Genomic DNA, 19,622 nt, shown 5'->3' with positions numbered 1-19,622 from the left:
TTGAGACATATCACCTAATGGTACTTGTCTGTTGAATAATTATTTTGCTTAATGCATGTTTGGATTTGCCAACATATAGCAACGTTCATGAACAGACGATCAATTGTCTGACCTTATATGTTTTAGACGTACGTGGATGTGTAAATGATTTGCATTGCACACTTGTAACATGGAGAATTACCCTGGGCTTCAACAAGGGTAGTCGGAGAAGAGAAAAAGTTTATCCCTCAAGTTAGAGCTCCTAGAGAAAACACAAAGTGGTTGATCATTAAATACATTCAATTAATACTATTATACTGCCAGTTACTGTTAATAATACTCTTAACACTTTCCTCGCCATTGACAGAATTTTCCGCCATTTATGAGACCGCTGGCAACTTAAAAAAAAATTTTTAATGTCATTGCTCAATGGACTATGTAGATTTACGCATTAAATGCATTAATAGTTCGCCAATCATTATTACATATTTGGGGTCTTTAGTGACCTGGATTGATTTTTCTCTAACTGCCGCAATAATATACAAATCTCCTGAGATTTAATAACAGATACAAAAGAATAAAATATAGCATATTTATTACCTTTTGGTACTTGGAAGGGTTTAATTTGAGCAGATGCTTTTTACCATAATCACTCTCATCGTCAGAGCTCATTTCCCCAGTTCATTTGCTTGTGCCGTGGCCACATAAGAAAACATAATGTTAATACTTGGCTCACATTAGTTAATATCATGTATTTGCCACTGCTCTTATTAATATCCACTGTGTTTACTGTTATGTATGTGTTTTTTTTTCCATCATTCCACTCTTGCCAGACTACTTTCAGGACTTGAGGTCATGTCACAAGGTGAAAGAAAGGCATGTTGTTGTTTTTACTAGAAATAGATCTGGTTTACCAGAGTTTGGAGGTGGCAGCAGTAGCAACTTTCCTCTCTCTCTCTCTATCTATTTGATTATAGCATACGCTTCGTGCCGGCTTGTTTGGATTATTATTCTTTTGTCTCACTTTCTGTAGTATATCGGACATTTGGGGATGTTATATGTTACCTGTCTTGTGTGTGCACTTTATAGTTACTTCCTGTCTGGTCTCCTTTTCATAGTCACTTTGTAGTTTTCTTGGTGATTTGTTCTCTGAGTGTTCCCAGTTGTGTCTTGTTTGCCGGTTGTTTTTCAGTTCTGTAGTTGTATTTTTATTCTGTTAATAAACTCTCTGCGTGTGGATCTTAATCTCCCTCATTTCTGAGTTTACCCAACATTACAGGGGATTACTCTCTTTACAGCTCTGCATGGATTTGAGCTTGCAGTCTTTTCATCTCTGCCGGTGAGATCGATCTGAACCCTCAGTCATATATAGACAATACGCCATCAGAGACATTACACACACACCCACACGCTACACACTATGTAAGGTTCTTGGTTATATTTGTTGTGCACTGTTTGATTAACCCCTTTACGTAGCCCTTTACGATCGCCGACGGCCCCAGATTATTGTTGTTCAACATTCACTGCATGTTGAAACATCACACTCTTACTTGATCTGGACAAAATGATTATCATTAGAAAGATTAAGGACTGCAGCTGATAAAGGTCTAGGTTGCAGTGACATTTATTTCTTAATTTATGTCGGGAGTGCAAAATAATCAGTCTGTAATGTTTGATATTTTGAATCGAATAATTCAGTTCATTCACGTCTGCTGCGGTTTAGTTGTGTTCATGTAGATGCACTAGACAGCATTCATTAGGGCTCTTAGTCCAAAAGTGTGCATATTTAGATAAATATCAATTTATTCTCACATGTTTGCAAAATATTTTTTGTCATACAGAATACCATTTCTATTCATTTCCCACTGAATTATGCAACCTGAAGAGCTGAAAGAGCATACACATCGTGCTCTGTCTCTCCTGTTTTGCACACATTTATAGGGAGTTTTGAGTAAAAGCGTGATATTAATCTTTTAAATGTTGTTGCTTGATGCTAATTGTAACTCTAATGCACCTGCCATTCCAGGAGCTATTCTATTTCATAATCTAATTTGTGAATTTCAAAGAATTCACATAAGGTCCAAAGAATATGCTTTTTTATCCAAAAAGACTTCAGATAATGGGTGGATTAATGTATATAGTGCGATCAAAGTGGTGTTGATGGGAACATGAGTGGAGCAGTTCACCTCGCCAGACATTAGACAAGAGACTGCAAGTATGTTTACAGAGCAATACAATGTTTTATTAGCATCTTATCAGCCTTCTCTAAAAACTCACATGACATGGTCTTGGGAAATGTTTCATAATATTCATAGTTTCAGAGATATCATCCTCAGATTTAAAAAAAAAAGCATGAGCATGCTCGAAAACTCTTGAAACTTTGCACACACGTAGGAATCGTCGGCCATCAGGGCCGGGCACAAGTTGTCATGGGGGGTATGGTTGTATTTGAGGAGCTCCACTACTTCATACAGTTATAGATCTCATCAGGCCAAATAACTTTCACACTCTAATGATATTTAGGGTTGTTTGAGAACCGCATGCTCTGGATTTGAGGATGCAAAATTGTGAGCAGATTTTTGATATCACGAATGGTTTGGCCGTGGCGTTGAAACAAATTTATGGCCGGAAAAGGGAAACAGGAAGTGTTATAACTTCTGCATACATTGAATGATTTTAATGAAACTTCAACTGTGTGTTTATTGTCGGAGGCCGATCACATGGATGTGAATATTGCGATTCAATATTGCAATTCGGTCTGGCGGAAGCTGGATATTTTACTTTACAGCTTGTTAAATATGGATAATTTTTTTCACTTCAGAAGGCCTTTATTAAGCCCCCAGAACCGCATGGAGTACATTTTGCTTTGGATGGATGTGCATTCTTGAGCTTGAAACTCATTGGGCCTGCCATTATAAAGCTTGGATGCCTCAGGATATTTATTAATATAACTCTGATTGTGTTCAAAAGAAAAAAAGGAAGTCATATACACCTAGGATGGCTTGAGGGTGAGTAAAGCTTGGGGTAATTTTCATTTTAAAGTGAACTAATCCTTTAAACTTAATATTAAAACTCTTTACGTAATGCATCTTGTTTTAGTTTTTCTTTACAGATACACTCTGATTTTTAAGTCAAACAAGGATAGCAAGTGAGTTTTCAAATAGGCCTGCACTAAAAAAATCTGCTTTTTTTTGGTCCTATTACTCCTTCTGTCACTATTTTAGTATATATCTTGCTATCTGGTATTTAGAAAAATGCACGCTGATGTGTGGGTTTGAATCCAGCTTGGATCTTTTCTTTTTTTTTTAAGTGATAGAATTTTAGGAGAAACATCTGGGATAAAATATTTAAATGAGCAATAACTGAGAACTCTGGGAACAGAGAGTGTCATGGAGGGTCAGGCAAGGAGAAGGAGAAGTGGATCTCAATGCAGCCTTTTCACTTTATTAAACCAAATGAATGAATATAGTAACAGGCTAAAATGCAGAAACTGATTCCAGAAGAAAATAAACACATTAGTTTTACATTCACATACTAACACCATGATCTCTTCTTTAAAATTAATTATACATTATGCATTATTCACATTAAGTATGAACCTGTATATAGTAGATCTCTGGGAGGTATGACAAATAGTAGTTACTGATTAGGTAATAGTGAACTACCATATTCTTAATCAGAGTTTATTTTTTAATAATAGTTACTAGATTGTTAATAGTGCATTACTCATTTGTTCCTTTGTAGTTATTCATTAATGACGGAACAGTATTCCAAAATTTGACCCAACTGGCAACAGATTTGCCTTTGACATGAAAATGTAACCATTAAAGAGAAATTAATAAGGAAATTATTAAGGTTTTGTGCTGCCTGTGGAAAGAAGTTAAATTCTTTTATAACCCCTCTCTCTCATCTCTCAGTTGGACTTCAGAATCTTTTAGCACATGCTTTGTTGGCTGAGCAGTAGTAGTTGGCATCACATAACCTCTCATGTCCTTTCTCTGGAGCAAAGAGCAATTAGCCGATTGTTTCAAATCTGCCAATTGGTATTACAAATCTGGCATATTATTGCCGGGTCCATTTAGCTCTTCAGTCATTAGAGAGCTAGTGTCCAGTGCAATCTCATCTGTCACTAAACTGTAGTTTGATCAAAGGAGTTCAGCTCATTATTCTCTCTGAGCTGTTTGGTTGTTCTCAGTTTGTCATGTTTGAAGAATATCCTCTCAGGTTTTGTGTAACCCTACTGCATCAGCTGTCATTCACTCTAAGACCCATCCCATTTTCATCACAGTAGTTGGTGATGCCAACTACTACGCACTTACAGACTGAACACATAATACACATGCCATCACGGTTTTCATAAATGTGCATTTTTGATAGATAATGGTATCGTTTTCAAATACTTGCACTTTGAACCCCATTTTCAAAAGTTTGCATTTTCAGGTCCCCAAAACGCCATTGTCGTGTAAATGAATGGCCAAAACGCATTAAGAAGTTTTCTATATTTAGTTGGGGTGTCAAAGTCAGTTCCTGGATGGCCGCTGTCCTTGCAGAGTTTAGCTCCAAACCTAAATAAAAACACTCGAAATAGATAATCAAGGTTTTCGGATTACTAGACACTTCCAGACAGGTGTTTTGGAGCTGGTAGGAGGTACACTCTGCAGGACATTGGCCCTCCAGGAGTGAAGATTGACACAGGAGTCATTGTCTGGTCTGTGTTCTCTGGATTACCTGATCTGCTCACCTGTTCCTGTGTTTGATCTTCTCCTGTACTATTGTCTTATCTTCTTCCAGTTATACTCTTCTCTGTAATCTTGGCATTGGTGTTCTCTAAGTGGAAAGAGAAATTTTCTATAGATGTTTATATTATCAAAGAAAGTGACTGAGAGCTTGTTACTTACCTGCTGTTTGCTTTTCTATTCAAACCTGTGTTCATATTGCTGTGAGATATTACCTGACACATGCATGCACCTGTTATCAGCCTCAGTCAAAACTGTTCTTGTATATAAACACTAGGGGTGGGAATCTTTAATCACCTCATGATCTGATCCGATTTAAACTGATATAACTTCAAAACATATAAGCAAGTATAAGTAGAGCATTTGTAAGGAAATTACAGACGGACAAGACAGCGCACTGCAAGTGTAACATCAAACAAAGCTTGCATCTCTCACAGCTCATTTTGTGCAGTGAAGCCCGCGAATGTCCATGTAATTCGTTTCAACCTTTACAAACTTTATGAAAGATTATTTCACGGAAGGTTCGAGTGGTGTGTGTGTGTGTGTGTGTGTGTGTGTGTGTGTGTGTGTGTGTGTGTGTGTGTGTGTGTGTGTGTGTGTGTGTGTGTGTGTGTGTGTGTGTGTGTGTGTGTGAGGAATTGGAAGCAAGCAAAATACGGGAGCAAGGAGCACACTCAGCATCATTGCACATCTGGTTAAAAAGTAAGCTCAGAATCGATTCTGAATCATTGGAGAGAGAATTGCAATGCATCAATCGATTGATTTTTTTTCTTTTTTTTTTCTTTTTTTTCTCACACCCCTAATAAAGACCCTGCCTGAAACTTAAGTTAAGGCTCTGTATGTCAGACATAAAATCACCTTTTTTGAGCACTGTCCTCATTATTATCATGCAAAATCCACAGGTTCATTAGTGAGGTAATTTTCTAGAGTCTGTTGTTGATTTTTGTTATCCTCTGCAGTCTGTCTGTTAGTTGCAGCAAAAAAGGACTCCACAGCTAGATGCTGTGAACTAGAGCAACAGTATGTCTAATTGTATGTTTGTGGGAAAAACAAAAAAACAAAACAGCAAATTACTTAACGTGTATTTATTAAACATGTATTTAGTAAACTAGGCTACTAGGAGCTAATAAGTTCCTAGCAAAGTAAAGACAATACAGGACAACCAACATAATAAAACAGGGCTAAAATACACAGACAATAGCAAACTGAACAAGAAACAGGTGCACAACACAATCCGTTACCATGACAGCAAACGAGGACCTGAACACAGGGAACTGAAGTGAACATGTGACAAACGCAGAAGGGAACTAATGGACCAAAATAAAACAGAAACAGACTCTGACCCTGACATAACACTGCATTCAATGCTTGAAGCTTGGTGCTGACGCGACCATCATAGTGACAACAGCCAATCGCATCACTTTGTTGCATGAACACAATTGGCTAGCGACTGCTCTAGGGTATTTGCATGATCTGATTGGCTGACGTCTGCATTGGCACTTGAAAAGTTGAGAAATTTTCAACTTCTGCCACGAGCAACGTGAACCCACAGTTCAGTTCGTCAATACGTGATGTCACCCATTCAAAGTAAATGAGAAGCGTTAATGCCTACGCCCCGTGTGAATGCAGCGTAAGTGTTCATTTGTGATAAACACTTGGCAAAGCCTTAGCCTTATTTAGATAACTAAATTATCAGATTGTTCTCTTATGAGCTCTAGTGAAATGAACAAACAGATCTGTAGAGTCGAATGACATTTACACCAAGAGGACATGGAACCAAATTTTTGGCATCTGTTGAAATTACGGCAGCAAAGTGAATATTTCTGCTGTCTTTGAAATAAAGCATATTGTATATCCGCAGAGATGACATTTTAGGAGTTTTAAGAGAAAAAAGTTCTTATATATATATATATATATATATATATATATATATATATATATATATATATATATATATATATATATATATATAAATGAAACTGCTGTCTGTGTGCATAAGAGATTAAAGTGTATGTTGCCGCAATCCACAACAAGGGCATTTTCACATAGATTAAGATAGGATAATGTTGTGACTAATAGGCACAGTCATCAAACATTTTCTCATGAATAATTTATTTCCCATTGAATTGCCAGTTTAGTTTGTAATGCAGTACCTCGAACACGTTTAGCATGTGCTAGATAGAAAATGTAAATTGTCCACTAGTAACGTTTCACTGCACCTCAAGGTGATGGATACTTATGGAGGCCAATCTCATTTGTCTTACTCACAGGCTCTCTGCATAACAAGAGAACGAAGTCTATAAAAGTTCAGATGTGCAGCAGCAAGAGTGTGAAGTTATGGCAACCAGATACACTGCATGCGGATTTCCTATAAGTGCTGCTCTAAAAAGGTCTTAGAAATATGCAAGTAGAAGCTGCATTTGTTAAGGATATTCTCAACATCAGCTCTCAGCCAACATCTGTTTCAGCCATCAGAATTCCACATACTGTACTGTTTCATTGGATCTATTTAAACTGGCACTGGATCTGTTTTTCAGTGGCTTTCAAAATATGGTGGAGACAAAGTTATGATTTGGCAAAAGAGTGGTGGCTTTTTGACAAACTTCTAGTTAAACCCGGCTCACATCCAATTTTATCTGAATAATGGCACAAATAATTTGGCCATTTATACAGATACAGATATTGGCTTCCCTGCAAACCCATAGGGGTAACTTCATCCTGATCTAAACATCCTTACAACAACATATATTTACATTGGAAGCAAAATTAGTAACTTTGTTTAAATTCGTCTTTGTTACATGTATTTACTACAGTAATAACAGTAAATCAAGCACAATTACAAGTAGCCTAATTAACAATAAACCAAACCCTAAACCTTTAGTAAGTACATTTTGTTAAAGCTGCAGTCAGCAAGTTTTGCCTCTTTGTCGCCATCTCTGTTTGAAACCTGCAAATGCAGTTATTTGCAGAATTAAGCCTCGTTTACTCTGCATACGTCTGCGGTGCGTTACAAATTCGGCAAGGTTTTGTTCCGTCCTCTACGCAACTCACACCAGAATCATTTCCAACCTGGTCTCATGGGAGAGACGTACCCGTGGGCACGTTTTCGCGAGACACAAAATTACGTACTAGCGCGTACGTCTGTACAAACGCTACAAACAAACGCTAGAGGCCGGTAAAATGAGTCAATGAGTGCTTTAGCTCGTTTTCACACACGGTTTCGACGACGGCCGGGGTCTGATTATGGATTCGCAAAGCCTTGTTTTGACGTCTCCCCGCGAAATATCATGTCGCAACTTCAAAACGCTTCTTAACGGAGTGCCCGATTTGTAAACGAACATACTTTGGACTCTCCGGCTCTACACGTTTTCGCTTTTTTTGAATCCCGCGAAAGGCAACTGACTGGTGCAAAAATAAAAGAGATGTAAACGAGCTGAAAAACGGTACATGGTCGCGGACGCTTCTTACGTCACGTTTGCTTTTGTTAATGCCATCTGGTAGATTTAGGCGTAGCGTCAGTGGGACGTTATTTTGAAATGGAACGGAGAGCAAATGTCAAATCGAGAACCGCGGCGATTCGTCTAAAAGCAACGTCATAAAAACGCACCGCATTCACTCTATTATAGTTTGTAAAAAAAAAAAAAAAAAAAAGGAACATGATTTTAGTGCCAGTCAGTGGACATTTTGCAGAAAAACTGCAGCGATATGTACTCACTGGTACGTATTTCGCGACTCTTTCGTCATGAGACCAGGTTGAGCATTTCAGAAGCAAAGCGGCTGCTTTCGCGAGAACACTAGATTTGCCTGTCCAACATTGTTTTCGTTGATTTTTTCCGTTTTTTATGGCTAAATTGTTATATTTTGTCCGGTTTAATGGTGTTTATTGCTATGCCATACTTTATTTTGCTGTAGCCTGCAGATGAATTTAATACACTTAAAAGTCGAGTTATGGTTGACAAGAACAAAGAAATTTCTAATTTTTCAACTTCTCTTGAATCTCTTGTTGTCAGTTTCTGGCCTCCTAGTGATGTGAAATATGAGCGGGAGTCAACACAGGGTGATTATTTTGACTTTATTTTGTATTTGATTCTTGGACGCAGCGTCCTTCAAAAATAGGTGAGGCGCCTATCTGGGCCGCTTTTTCAGATGCGTACAGTGTAAACGAGGCTTTATCATCTTTACAAAGGCTCCTAAAATCCAAAAGCCAATTGAAAAAGCATATTAGGTTTTTGTTGAGGGAACCAGATGCTAACTGCCAGTTAGTCTGCAAATTTACGTCGTACCTTCTTCACTCCAGTCTTCCAGTCTGAATGTCTGGCTATGTGAGACTATGGAGACTGTAGTGTACACTGTAAGTTTCTAAATGCTTAGCTTAAATGTGTAACGTGCACCAACAGATGTAATGAAAGATTCATAAATATGTTGTTCCTATAGCTGTAAATACATAATAATATGTGACCAGTCACGGAAAGTAGGGACACAAGTCGGTTCTGGGGCATTTTGAGTTATTCACAGATTCTGTGAAGTGTAGTCTCCAAGCTTTCCAACGATGTGTGACACATGGAAATCTGATAATGTTTGGAGAAGTTGTGGCCATTTGAAGGTAGGCATTCAAGAAAGCTCTATAGGGAGAAAAACTCCTCTAAAGTTGCAGTTCTCACCTGTTCTCACCTGTTGGGAGTGACAATAGGGCTCATTTACATCTCATTTAGATAAGCCATACCCCCTGTAAAGCTGCATGGACCGCATACTATTAATAATAAAGCTTAATGTGCATTATAAATGTCAGGAATTTATCTTTTTTGACTTTTATAAAAATGATTTAGAGGCTGAAATATGTGACTTTTTTGTCAAAACTCTATTTGAACTTGTGCATTGTAAATTGTTGTAAGACACTCCTTTAAAATCTGCCCATCATTTTTAATGTTATTATTTTAATGTTTATGTAAAGAAAAAGTACATATTGATGCTAATTTTATTTGTTATTTGCTGGTTTTCCACATAAAACTTGGTGAATTTACTTTTTGAACAGGATTCTGTGATAACCGTAATCATTGGGGTCACTATAATCATGGAATGAAATTTTCTCACCTGAGAAGCCTGTTAAAGAAGAATAGGCAATCCAGGAACTAACTGGACTAACAGACGCCAGAGATTGCTAACTATGGCTATTCAAAACACTTTTCAAGACAATAAATACACGATTGAGATGATGAATGCATGTATTGCCTCTGAATTTGCGTCTGAATAGCGCTGGCTCCGTGGGCGTGGCCGCATTAGCGGATAATGAGCTGAATCACGGATTTCTGACATGGCTCTCTTTTCATACAGATTACATAAACACAAAATGTTTGTTTTCGATTTGACTTACACGATTTAAAACCTGACATTTCAACGTTTTTTCAGACACAAGTATAATTTTTTTATGATTAGTATTCACTAAGTTACAGTTAATTTTCTGAGAACTATCAGATTGGACTTCGTTCAGAGGGAGACGAGAGATCACGCATCATGTTAGTTTTCTTTATTTTACAAAAAGCACAACATTTTGTTTTTACTCGGAGTGTACACAAATAAAAGAAGACATTCTATAGTTTCAATTGATATATTACTTATATTGCTATATTACTTATGTCTCTATGACAAAAAATGATGGAGTATTTTAAGTCTGTTTTGCTGCAATGTGAAAAAAATCCTGCAAAATGCGCCGGCGCGTTACCCGACTCCAGAGAGGTAATGTCTTATTATGCCGCTTTCATCGTCGCTCAGATCGTCTTCAGAATCAGTGAGCGCTTGTTCATAAGCATCCGGCTTGTCGAAGAAGTACTTCAAAACATTTTCGGTGTAACGGCCACGGTTCTTCATTGAATTTTGATATCAGCTAGAGCCGGCCAGAGCGCTGCATAGTAAGTAGCCACGCTTCCCAGTATGGAAATACACACAGACAATGACACGCCCCTACTGCGTGCTAGAATCTCTGAAAAACAAGCCGATTTCAACCTCAAAATGTACGCTTTTAAATATACCAATACTGCTATCTCAAACACGGAAAGGCTTCTTCATGATCTCAACTAACAGATTCTGCAAAAAAACGAAAATCAACAATTTTGAAAAAAAAATGCTTCTTTCTCATTTTGCTCGAAAGTTGTGCTGCCGACTTGTGTCCCTGGTTTCCGTGACGGATCACATATTTACATTTTAGATGCTGTCAATACATCCGTACATATTGTATGTTTCAGCATCTAAAAATTGGTATCAAGGACCATGCAGTTTCACTGGTATTGGTATAAGCTGACTGACATTGTCATGAGCACTGACCTTTTATAAAGCAACTGACCCCTAACAAAATGCAAGTGAGAGCATTGGACTTCACTGAAACATTTTGGCTCTTTACATGTAAGATCTTAAGCTATTATATGCACTCATGCTTGATTATATGAATATGCATGAGCGCATCTACTAATTAGATTGAGATATGCCCTTTATGTATAACTAATTATAGTATAATTAGCCTTACATCAGTTGAACTGTCTTGCTGAAGTAAAGAAATGCATCATTAAAATTATATGATGAGTTACCAAGTGCCTTATAAATCTGCATTAATAGCAGACTGAGTATAATATTGTATGACTTTCTGCTCAAGTACATCAGAGTTTGTTGGGGGTTTTTTTCTGTTACTTCAGGTCAAATTCATCATTTGTAATAAAATTTGCAATTAAATATATATATTTTTTGGTTCTTTTTATATTTTTTTTTATATTTTTTAGAACTAAGCTTGGGTACACCAGTCAGAAGTTTTTGCGCATGAAAGTAATAATTTAGTTTGCCTTGTTTACTTGACAGTCAGTTTGCCATTATATATAATCTGCACTGTTAATTAAAGATTGTTTGACTTGCATTGTTGTGGCCCTGCAGTAAAACAGATGGCTTTGTTGTCTAACAGGGTTTTCATAAAAAAAAAAAAAAATCTATGTTTTTATCTGAATGATGCAGTGACAATTAAAGTCTCATAAAGACTTCATGAATACAATAGCATAGAAAGTGTCCACTTTCCAGCTTTTTATTTTTGCATTTTTTCCTGCTTCATACAGTTTGTTTGAAACACTTCATTATTGCACATTTCACTCCACCTCAAAGCTCAAACAGCCTATTATCAAGTTATTTTTGAAGTGTAACTGCACAGATTTTCAACCCACTTTTCCGTAGTATATGTAAATGAACAATTTTTACTCTTTCTCCGTGTTACTTGGACCAAGACATTACATTTATTTGTCAGTTTTGTGTCATCTGGTGGACTTTTGACAGCATAAAAAGTACAGATTGTACTTCTGCATTTATTTATTTATTTTTGTATCCCTGTCCATGCCACAGACATTGGGATTGACAGAGAGTTATTAACAAAATAGTTATTGTAAGAGTAGGTTTATCACTAGAAATGTATTGTACCAAAGAACAACTGGTATGTAAAGGTCCTGTTCAAATGCGGTTTTATTTCTATAACCTAAAGAAAACCTTCTCAGAATGTTCCCTGCAGATTATTTTTAGGTTTTATTTTTTTATGAAACTAATTAAAACATTGCAGAGGTTTGTGTGATGACAAATACAGAGATTATTCTAATACTGAATTAAATGTCTGAAATTAGTTTAATACAGCTTTTAATAAAACATACAAATTAGATCAGTCAAAACACGTTATAATGATCAGATAAATCCAATTTTATAGCTAAAAATATCAAGCCAGTGTTAAGCATGTTGTGAAAAGCATACAAATCATAAATATGTGGGTTTGTTTGCCCTTATTTGATTTTTTTCATTAAACATCTTAGGTTGCATATGCCATCCGGTTCCTCGAGTAGGAGAAAAGACGCTGTGTCTTGGTGTTGACACTAAAGAGGAATGCCCTTGTATACAGACACTTTCTTTTCTTTATCTCTGATCCTTTGTGCTTATACATCTATTCAGTGTTGTACTCTTTGGCACTTTCACATCCATATATAAGTGGTATCATACGCAAGGAATGCAGTTCACTTAAATTCCATGAGTCTATTTCAAGAAAATAAATCAGAATGCTCAATTTTGTCAGACAATGGCAATAATATGACCCAGTTTAAGCTCTGGTTCGAATTACATCATAGAATATACTAACTGGACTAAGTTTTATATTGAAATGTAATATAAAATTAAAGTCAATAAGTACTTTTTAAGACTCCACCTCACCGATTTAAACGTATGTGTCCTGGAGGGGTACAGTGCAGTAATGTACCATCCTCAAATGCTTTGAAAAAGGAAGAGAGCCTAAAGATCCTGATCACATGACCAAGGAACACCGCCAGCTGCAAGCCTTGGTCTCTGCTGAATCTAGGTCCCGATCAGTAACAAACTTGGTGCCTATAATTTCTCAGTTTTGGAGTCAGCTACTGTAACTTTGTTTTGATGCACTTTATTCTGGTGGAAAGTACTTATACTGCTGATGGAGCCTTATATGTTTGGTAGTTTTTACCTTGAACCACTCTCACTAACACCATTTTCTACCTTAACAACAGCTGCCAGCCCTGGTAGCAAATTTAGCAATCTGAACAAGCTCTCCCTGAGGAATTCATATCATTCTTTTTCCTCTTAGTTCTCACCGAGGCTTGCCAGTCAGCTAACTCACCCCTGGCCCTTATTCTGCTTGAGTGATTTTGGCAGGTTATAACTTTGAAAGGTGAACAAGTACAGCCCTAGACATGGCCAGCTGCCTCTCATTGGCGTTTCCTTTCCAAAACGGATGTAATGTTAATTATCTCACCTTCCAAAACCAGAACATACTTTATTTTGAAAAAAACAAAAACAAAACAAAAAAAACAAATAGTTTTTCAATAGTAATAAGTAGACTGCAGGAACCTTTATAACTCACAAGAAATGTATCTCTTTGTTTCTACTACTAAATAAAGAATGTTGGGGTAATTATTTTGGTCTATAGATGGAGTTTTGAACTGAGTTCAGTATTCAGTAGTCAGTGGACAGGCTGGAACATGATCTGACACTGGTTGGATTGGCTCTTTTACTCTTTTAAGTTTCAGATTTATCAGCATTTTTAAGGAAACCTTGATATTAAAGGGAGAAATAGACTAGCCCCCTACTAGAAGCTGAAAGCAAGTCTCTCTCAGATGCTCCTGGACTATTACCAGTGTAATATACTGTAGCGTATACATCAAAGCAGATATTAATACCCCTCTTGCTTGCCCTCTTTTCTTTGGTATTCCCACTTAGCTACGACATGGAGGCAAGGTGATTCTGGTATGACTGGAAACTAGGACACAGATTTTCTCTCATCTATCAATTCCTACAAGAGGATTTTTCTTGCACCTACCATAGCAGTAAATATTTGTAGCACTGGAAACGCCTTTACTGAGTTCAAACCCGAGCTCGTTTCAGATGCTTTCTCTGTTGAAGAGGAAAACACTTTTATTTAATTCACTAAAAGTAAAAACTTTTTAGACTTGACTTCCCAGTCATAAAAATCTATTAATTAAAAATAATTATCTACACAGCTATAAATAAAGCACAATTTAGTAGTACTCTAAAATGCCATATATATATATATATATATATATATATATATATATACTCAGCAATATGTGACATTGGGTTAATTTTATCCAGCAGTAATCGGATTGGATCTGCAAGGCAGTTAGTGAAGAGATTGTGATGGTTAATTTGCTGCATGACCATGTTATTGGGGTAGCATGCTCATGATTTACTCTGAACCTTGAGTTCATTTATCCTACTTTGGGATTTTAAAACCCTTTGTTGTTCTCGTGCCCCTATAAATTTGAATGACATAAATTTGAATGACATAATGGAATTTACATAAATTTGGCTACAACAATCTTAACAGCCAAAAACATGAATTCTGCAGTTATAATTACGGCAACATTATGCAGAATGCTTCAGGCATGCAAGTTTTAAACAGAAATTCCCTTCAGAATAGTTTAAGTGTCCTTCAGCTGGAGCAGGCCGAGGCTCCCTTTGAAATATCATTTGTCCTTTATGACAGGGGGTTTGGAAGGTTCAGGAAAAACCATCATTAAATAATTCCTTTTTTAAATTTACCTTGAAAATACATTATAGGAATAAAGAATGAAATGGGTAAAAATGCAAAAAACAAAACAAAAAAAAAACAACAAAAAAAAGGAATGTGAAAGAATATGCTGGAAGTAATTGGCTCCAACATGAACATGACTCTATGAAGAACAGGATTGTAGAGAAATGCTTGTGACTAATACTTTCACTCTCTGTGTGCACAGGATTACTACCACCGCCGCCTGCATGATGGACTTGCGCAGATACCCACTAGATGAGCAGAACTGCACACTGGAAATCGAGAGCTGTGAGTGACCAGTGAGAATATCTCTCCACTAATTTATCATATTCATGTGATCAAAAAAAAAAAAAAAAATGCATATATGTAATATATGTGTGTGTGTGTGTGTGTATACACTGTCAGAAAAAAAAGGTGCTGTCACTGGGGCTGTACCCTAAGGTACAAAGGTAAAACGGTACTAATTTGTACCTTTAAGGTACTACTTTTTATCACGCAATTGCGACTTTATATCTCAGAATTCTGACTTTTTATCACGCAATTGTGACTTTTTATCTCAGAATTCTGACTTTTTATCACGCAATTGTGACTTTTTATCTCAGAATTCTGACTTTTTATCACGCAATTGCGACTTTATATCTCAGAATTCTGACTTTTTATCACGCAATTGCGACTTTTTATCACGCAATTGCGACTTTACATCTCAGAATTCTGACTTTACTAATTTGTACCTTTAAGGTACTACTTTTTATCTCGCAATTGCGACTTTATATCTCAGAATTCTGACTTTTTATCACGCAATTGTGACTTTTTATCTCAGAATTCTGACTTTTTATCACGCAATTGCGACTTTTTATCACGCAATTGCGACTTTACATCTCAGAATTCTGACTTTATATCACGCAATTGTGACTTTTTATCTCAGAATTCTGACTTTTTATCACGCAATTGCGACTTTTTATCTCAGAATTCTGACTTTTTATCACGCAATTGCGACTTTATATCTCAGAATTCTGACTTTTTATCACGCAATTGCGACTTTTTATCTCAGAATTCTGACTTTTTATCACGCAATTGCGACTTTATATCTCAGAATTCTGACTTTTTATCACGCAATTGCGACTTTTTATCACGCAATTGCGACTTTACATCTCAGAATTCTGACTTTACTAATTTGTACCTTTAAGGTACTACTTTTTATCTCGCAATTGCGACTTTATATCTCAGAATTCTGACTTTTTATCACGCAATTGTGACTTTTTATCTCAGAATTCTGACTTTTTATCACGCAATTGTGACTTTTTATCTCAGAATTCTGACTTTTTATCACGCAATTGCGACTTTATATCTCAGAATTCTGACTTTTTATCACGCAATTGCGACTTTTTATCACGCAATTGCGACTTTACATCTCAGAATTCTGACTTTACTAATTTGTACCTTTAAGGTACTACTTTTTATCTCGCAATTGCGACTTTATATCTCAGAATTCTGACTTTTTATCACGCAATTGTGACTTTTTATCTCAGAATTCTGACTTTTTATCACGCAATTGCGACTTTTTATCACGCAATTGCGACTTTACATCTCAGAATTCTGACTTTATATCACGCAATTGTGACTTTTTATCTCAGAATTCTGACTTTTTATCACGCAATTGCGACTTTTTATCTCAGAATTCTGACTTTTTATCACGCAATTGCGACTTTATATCTCAGAATTCTGACTTTTTATCACGCAATTGCGACTTTTTATCTCAGAATTCTGACTTTTTATCACGCAATTGCGACTTTATATCTCAGAATTCTGACTTTTTATCACGCAATTGCGACTTTTTATCTCAGAATTCTGACTTTTTATCACGCAATTGCGACTTTTTATCTCAGAATTCTGACTTTTTATCACGCAATTGCGACTTTACATCTCAGAATTCTGACTTTTTATCATGCAATTGTGACTTTTTATCTCAGAATTCTGACTTTTTATCACGCAATTGCGACTTTACATCTCAGAATTCTGACTTTTTATCATGCAATTGTGACTTTTTATCTCAGAATTCTGACTTTTTATCACGCAATTGCGACTTTATATCTCAGAATTCTGACTTTTTATCACGCAATTGTGACTTTTTATCTCAGAATTCTGACTTTTTATCACGCAATTGCGACTTTTTATCACGCAATTGCGACTTTACATCTCAGAATTCTGACTTTATATCACGCAATTGTGACTTTTTATCTCAGAATTCTGACTTTATATCACGCAATTGTGACTTTTTATCTCAGAATTCTGACTTTTTATCACGCAATTGCGACTTTTTATCTCAGAATTCTGACTTTTTATCACGCAATTGCGACTTTTTATCTCAGAATTCTGACTTTTTATCACGCAATTGTGACTTTTTATCTCAGAATTCTGACTTTTTATCACGCAATTGCGACTTTATATCTCAGAATTCTGACTTTTTATCACGCAATTGTGACTTTTTATCTCAGAATTCTGACTTTTTATCACGCAATTGTGACTTTTTATCTCAGAATTCTGACTTTTTATCACGCAATTGCGACTTTATATCTCAGAATTCTGACTTTTTATCACGCAATTGCGACTTTTTATCACGCAATTGCGACTTTACATCTCAGAATTCTGACTTTACTAATTTGTACCTTTAAGGTACTACTTTTTATCTCGCAATTGCGACTTTATATCTCAGAATTCTGACTTTTTATCACGCAATTGTGACTTTTTATCTCAGAATTCTGACTTTTTATCACGCAATTGCGACTTTTTATCACGCAATTGCGACTTTACATCTCAGAATTCTGACTTTATATCACGCAATTGTGACTTTTTATCTCAGAATTCTGACTTTTTATCACGCAATTGCGACTTTTTATCTCAGAATTCTGACTTTTTATCACGCAATTGCGACTTTATATCTCAGAATTCTGACTTTTTATCACGCAATTGCGACTTTTTATCTCAGAATTCTGACTTTTTATCACGCAATTGCGACTTTATATCTCAGAATTCTGACTTTTTATCACGCAATTGCGACTTTTTATCTCAGAATTCTGACTTTTTATCACGCAATTGCGACTTTTTATCTCAGAATTCTGACTTTTTATCACGCAATTGCGACTTTACATCTCAGAATTCTGACTTTTTATCATGCAATTGTGACTTTTTATCTCAGAATTCTGACTTTTTATCACGCAATTGCGACTTTACATCTCAGAATTCTGACTTTTTATCATGCAATTGTGACTTTTTATCTCAGAATTCTGACTTTTTATCACGCAATTGCGACTTTTTATCTCAGAATTCTGACTTTTTATCACGCAATTGCGACTTTATATCTCAGAATTCTGACTTTTTATCACGCAATTGTGACTTTTTATCTCAGAATTCTGACTTTTTATCACGCAATTGCGACTTTTTATCACGCAATTGCGACTTTACATCTCAGAATTCTGACTTTATATCACGCAATTGTGACTTTTTATCTCAGAATTCTGACTTTATATCACGCAATTGTGACTTTTTATCTCAGAATTCTGACTTTTTATCACGCAATTGCGACTTTTTATCTCAGAATTCTGACTTTTTATCACGCAATTGCGACTTTTTATCTCAGAATTCTGACTTTTTATCACGCAATTGCGACTTTATATCTCAGAATTCTGACTTTTTATCACGCAATTGTGACTTTTTATCTCAGAATTCTGACTTTTTATCACGCAATTGTGACTTTTTATCTCAGAATTCTGACTTTTTATTACGCAATTGCGACTTTATATCTCAGAATTCTGACTTTATAATTTGCAATTGTGAGATATAAACACGCAATTGCGAGTTAAAAAGTCAGAATTCTGAGATAAAAAGTCACAATTGATTTTTTTTTTTTTAGCGGAAACGGGCTCCCATATATATGTAATATACGTGTGTGTGTGTGTGTGTGTGTGTGTGTGTGTGTGTGTGTGTGTATATACACTGTCCGAGAAAAAAAAGGTACAGTGCTGTCACTGGGGCTGTACCCTAAAGTACAAAGGTAAAAAGGTACTAATTTGTACCTTTAAGGTACAAATATGCACTTTTAAAGTACTAATATGTACCTTTAAGTTACTTCTATGCACCATTTATGGGTAAGTAAGGTACAAAGATGTACCTTTTCACTGTTGTACCTTAGTTGAGCTCAAAAGTTTACATACTCCTTGCAGAATATGCACAAATGTTAATCATTTGAACAAAATAAGAAGGATCATGAAAATTGCATGCTATTTTTATTTAGTATTGCCCTGAATAAAGTATTTCACATAACAGATGTTTGCATAAAGTCCACAAGATAAAAAAAATAGCTTAATTTATAAAAATGACCCAGTTCAAAGGTTTAAATACCCTTGATTCTTAATATTGTGTGTGGTTACCTGGATGATCTATGACTGCCTAAACTCTGTCTATTTTTAAGTCTACTCTTAAAACTTATTACTTCTCCCTGGCATTTAATATTTCCTGACTTGCTGTGCAATGATCCTTTATTTGAATGAACCTCATTAATTTTACAGTGTGTGTTTTATAGATTGTGTATTATTGTTTGTAATCTTGTTGACTGTTCTGTTTTGCATTCTCTGTGCAGCACTTTGGTCGACTTTGGTTGTTTTAAATGTGCTATATAAATAAACATTGTATTGTATTGTATTATGAATGTTTTTGTGTTTTGTGATGGTTGTTCATGAGTCTCTTGTTTGTTCTGAGCAGTTAAACTGAGCTCTGTTCTTCAGAAAAATTCTCCAAGTCCTGCAAATTTTCCAGCATTTTTTGCA

General features: G+C 35.9%; 1 protein-coding gene across 2 annotated transcripts in view; it reads left to right on the top strand.

Moving 5' to 3' along the window:
- The window catches only part of LOC137012427 (gamma-aminobutyric acid receptor subunit beta-2), a 99,734-nt gene that overhangs the window by 40,486 nt on the left and 39,626 nt on the right, over positions 1-19,622 (top strand). For both annotated transcript variants that reach the window (XM_067375626.1, XM_067375627.1), the window contains exon 5: positions 15,005-15,087. In XM_067375626.1, coding sequence (XP_067231727.1) covers positions 15,005-15,087 — 83 coding nt within the window. The remainder of the gene's footprint in view (positions 1-15,004; positions 15,088-19,622) is intronic.

This window comes from Chanodichthys erythropterus, chromosome 22, assembly GCF_024489055.1.
Source record: "Chanodichthys erythropterus isolate Z2021 chromosome 22, ASM2448905v1, whole genome shotgun sequence".
NCBI classification, from domain to species: Eukaryota; Metazoa; Chordata; class Actinopteri; order Cypriniformes; family Xenocyprididae; genus Chanodichthys; species Chanodichthys erythropterus.
This window is presented reverse-complemented; position numbering and strand designations above follow the sequence as displayed.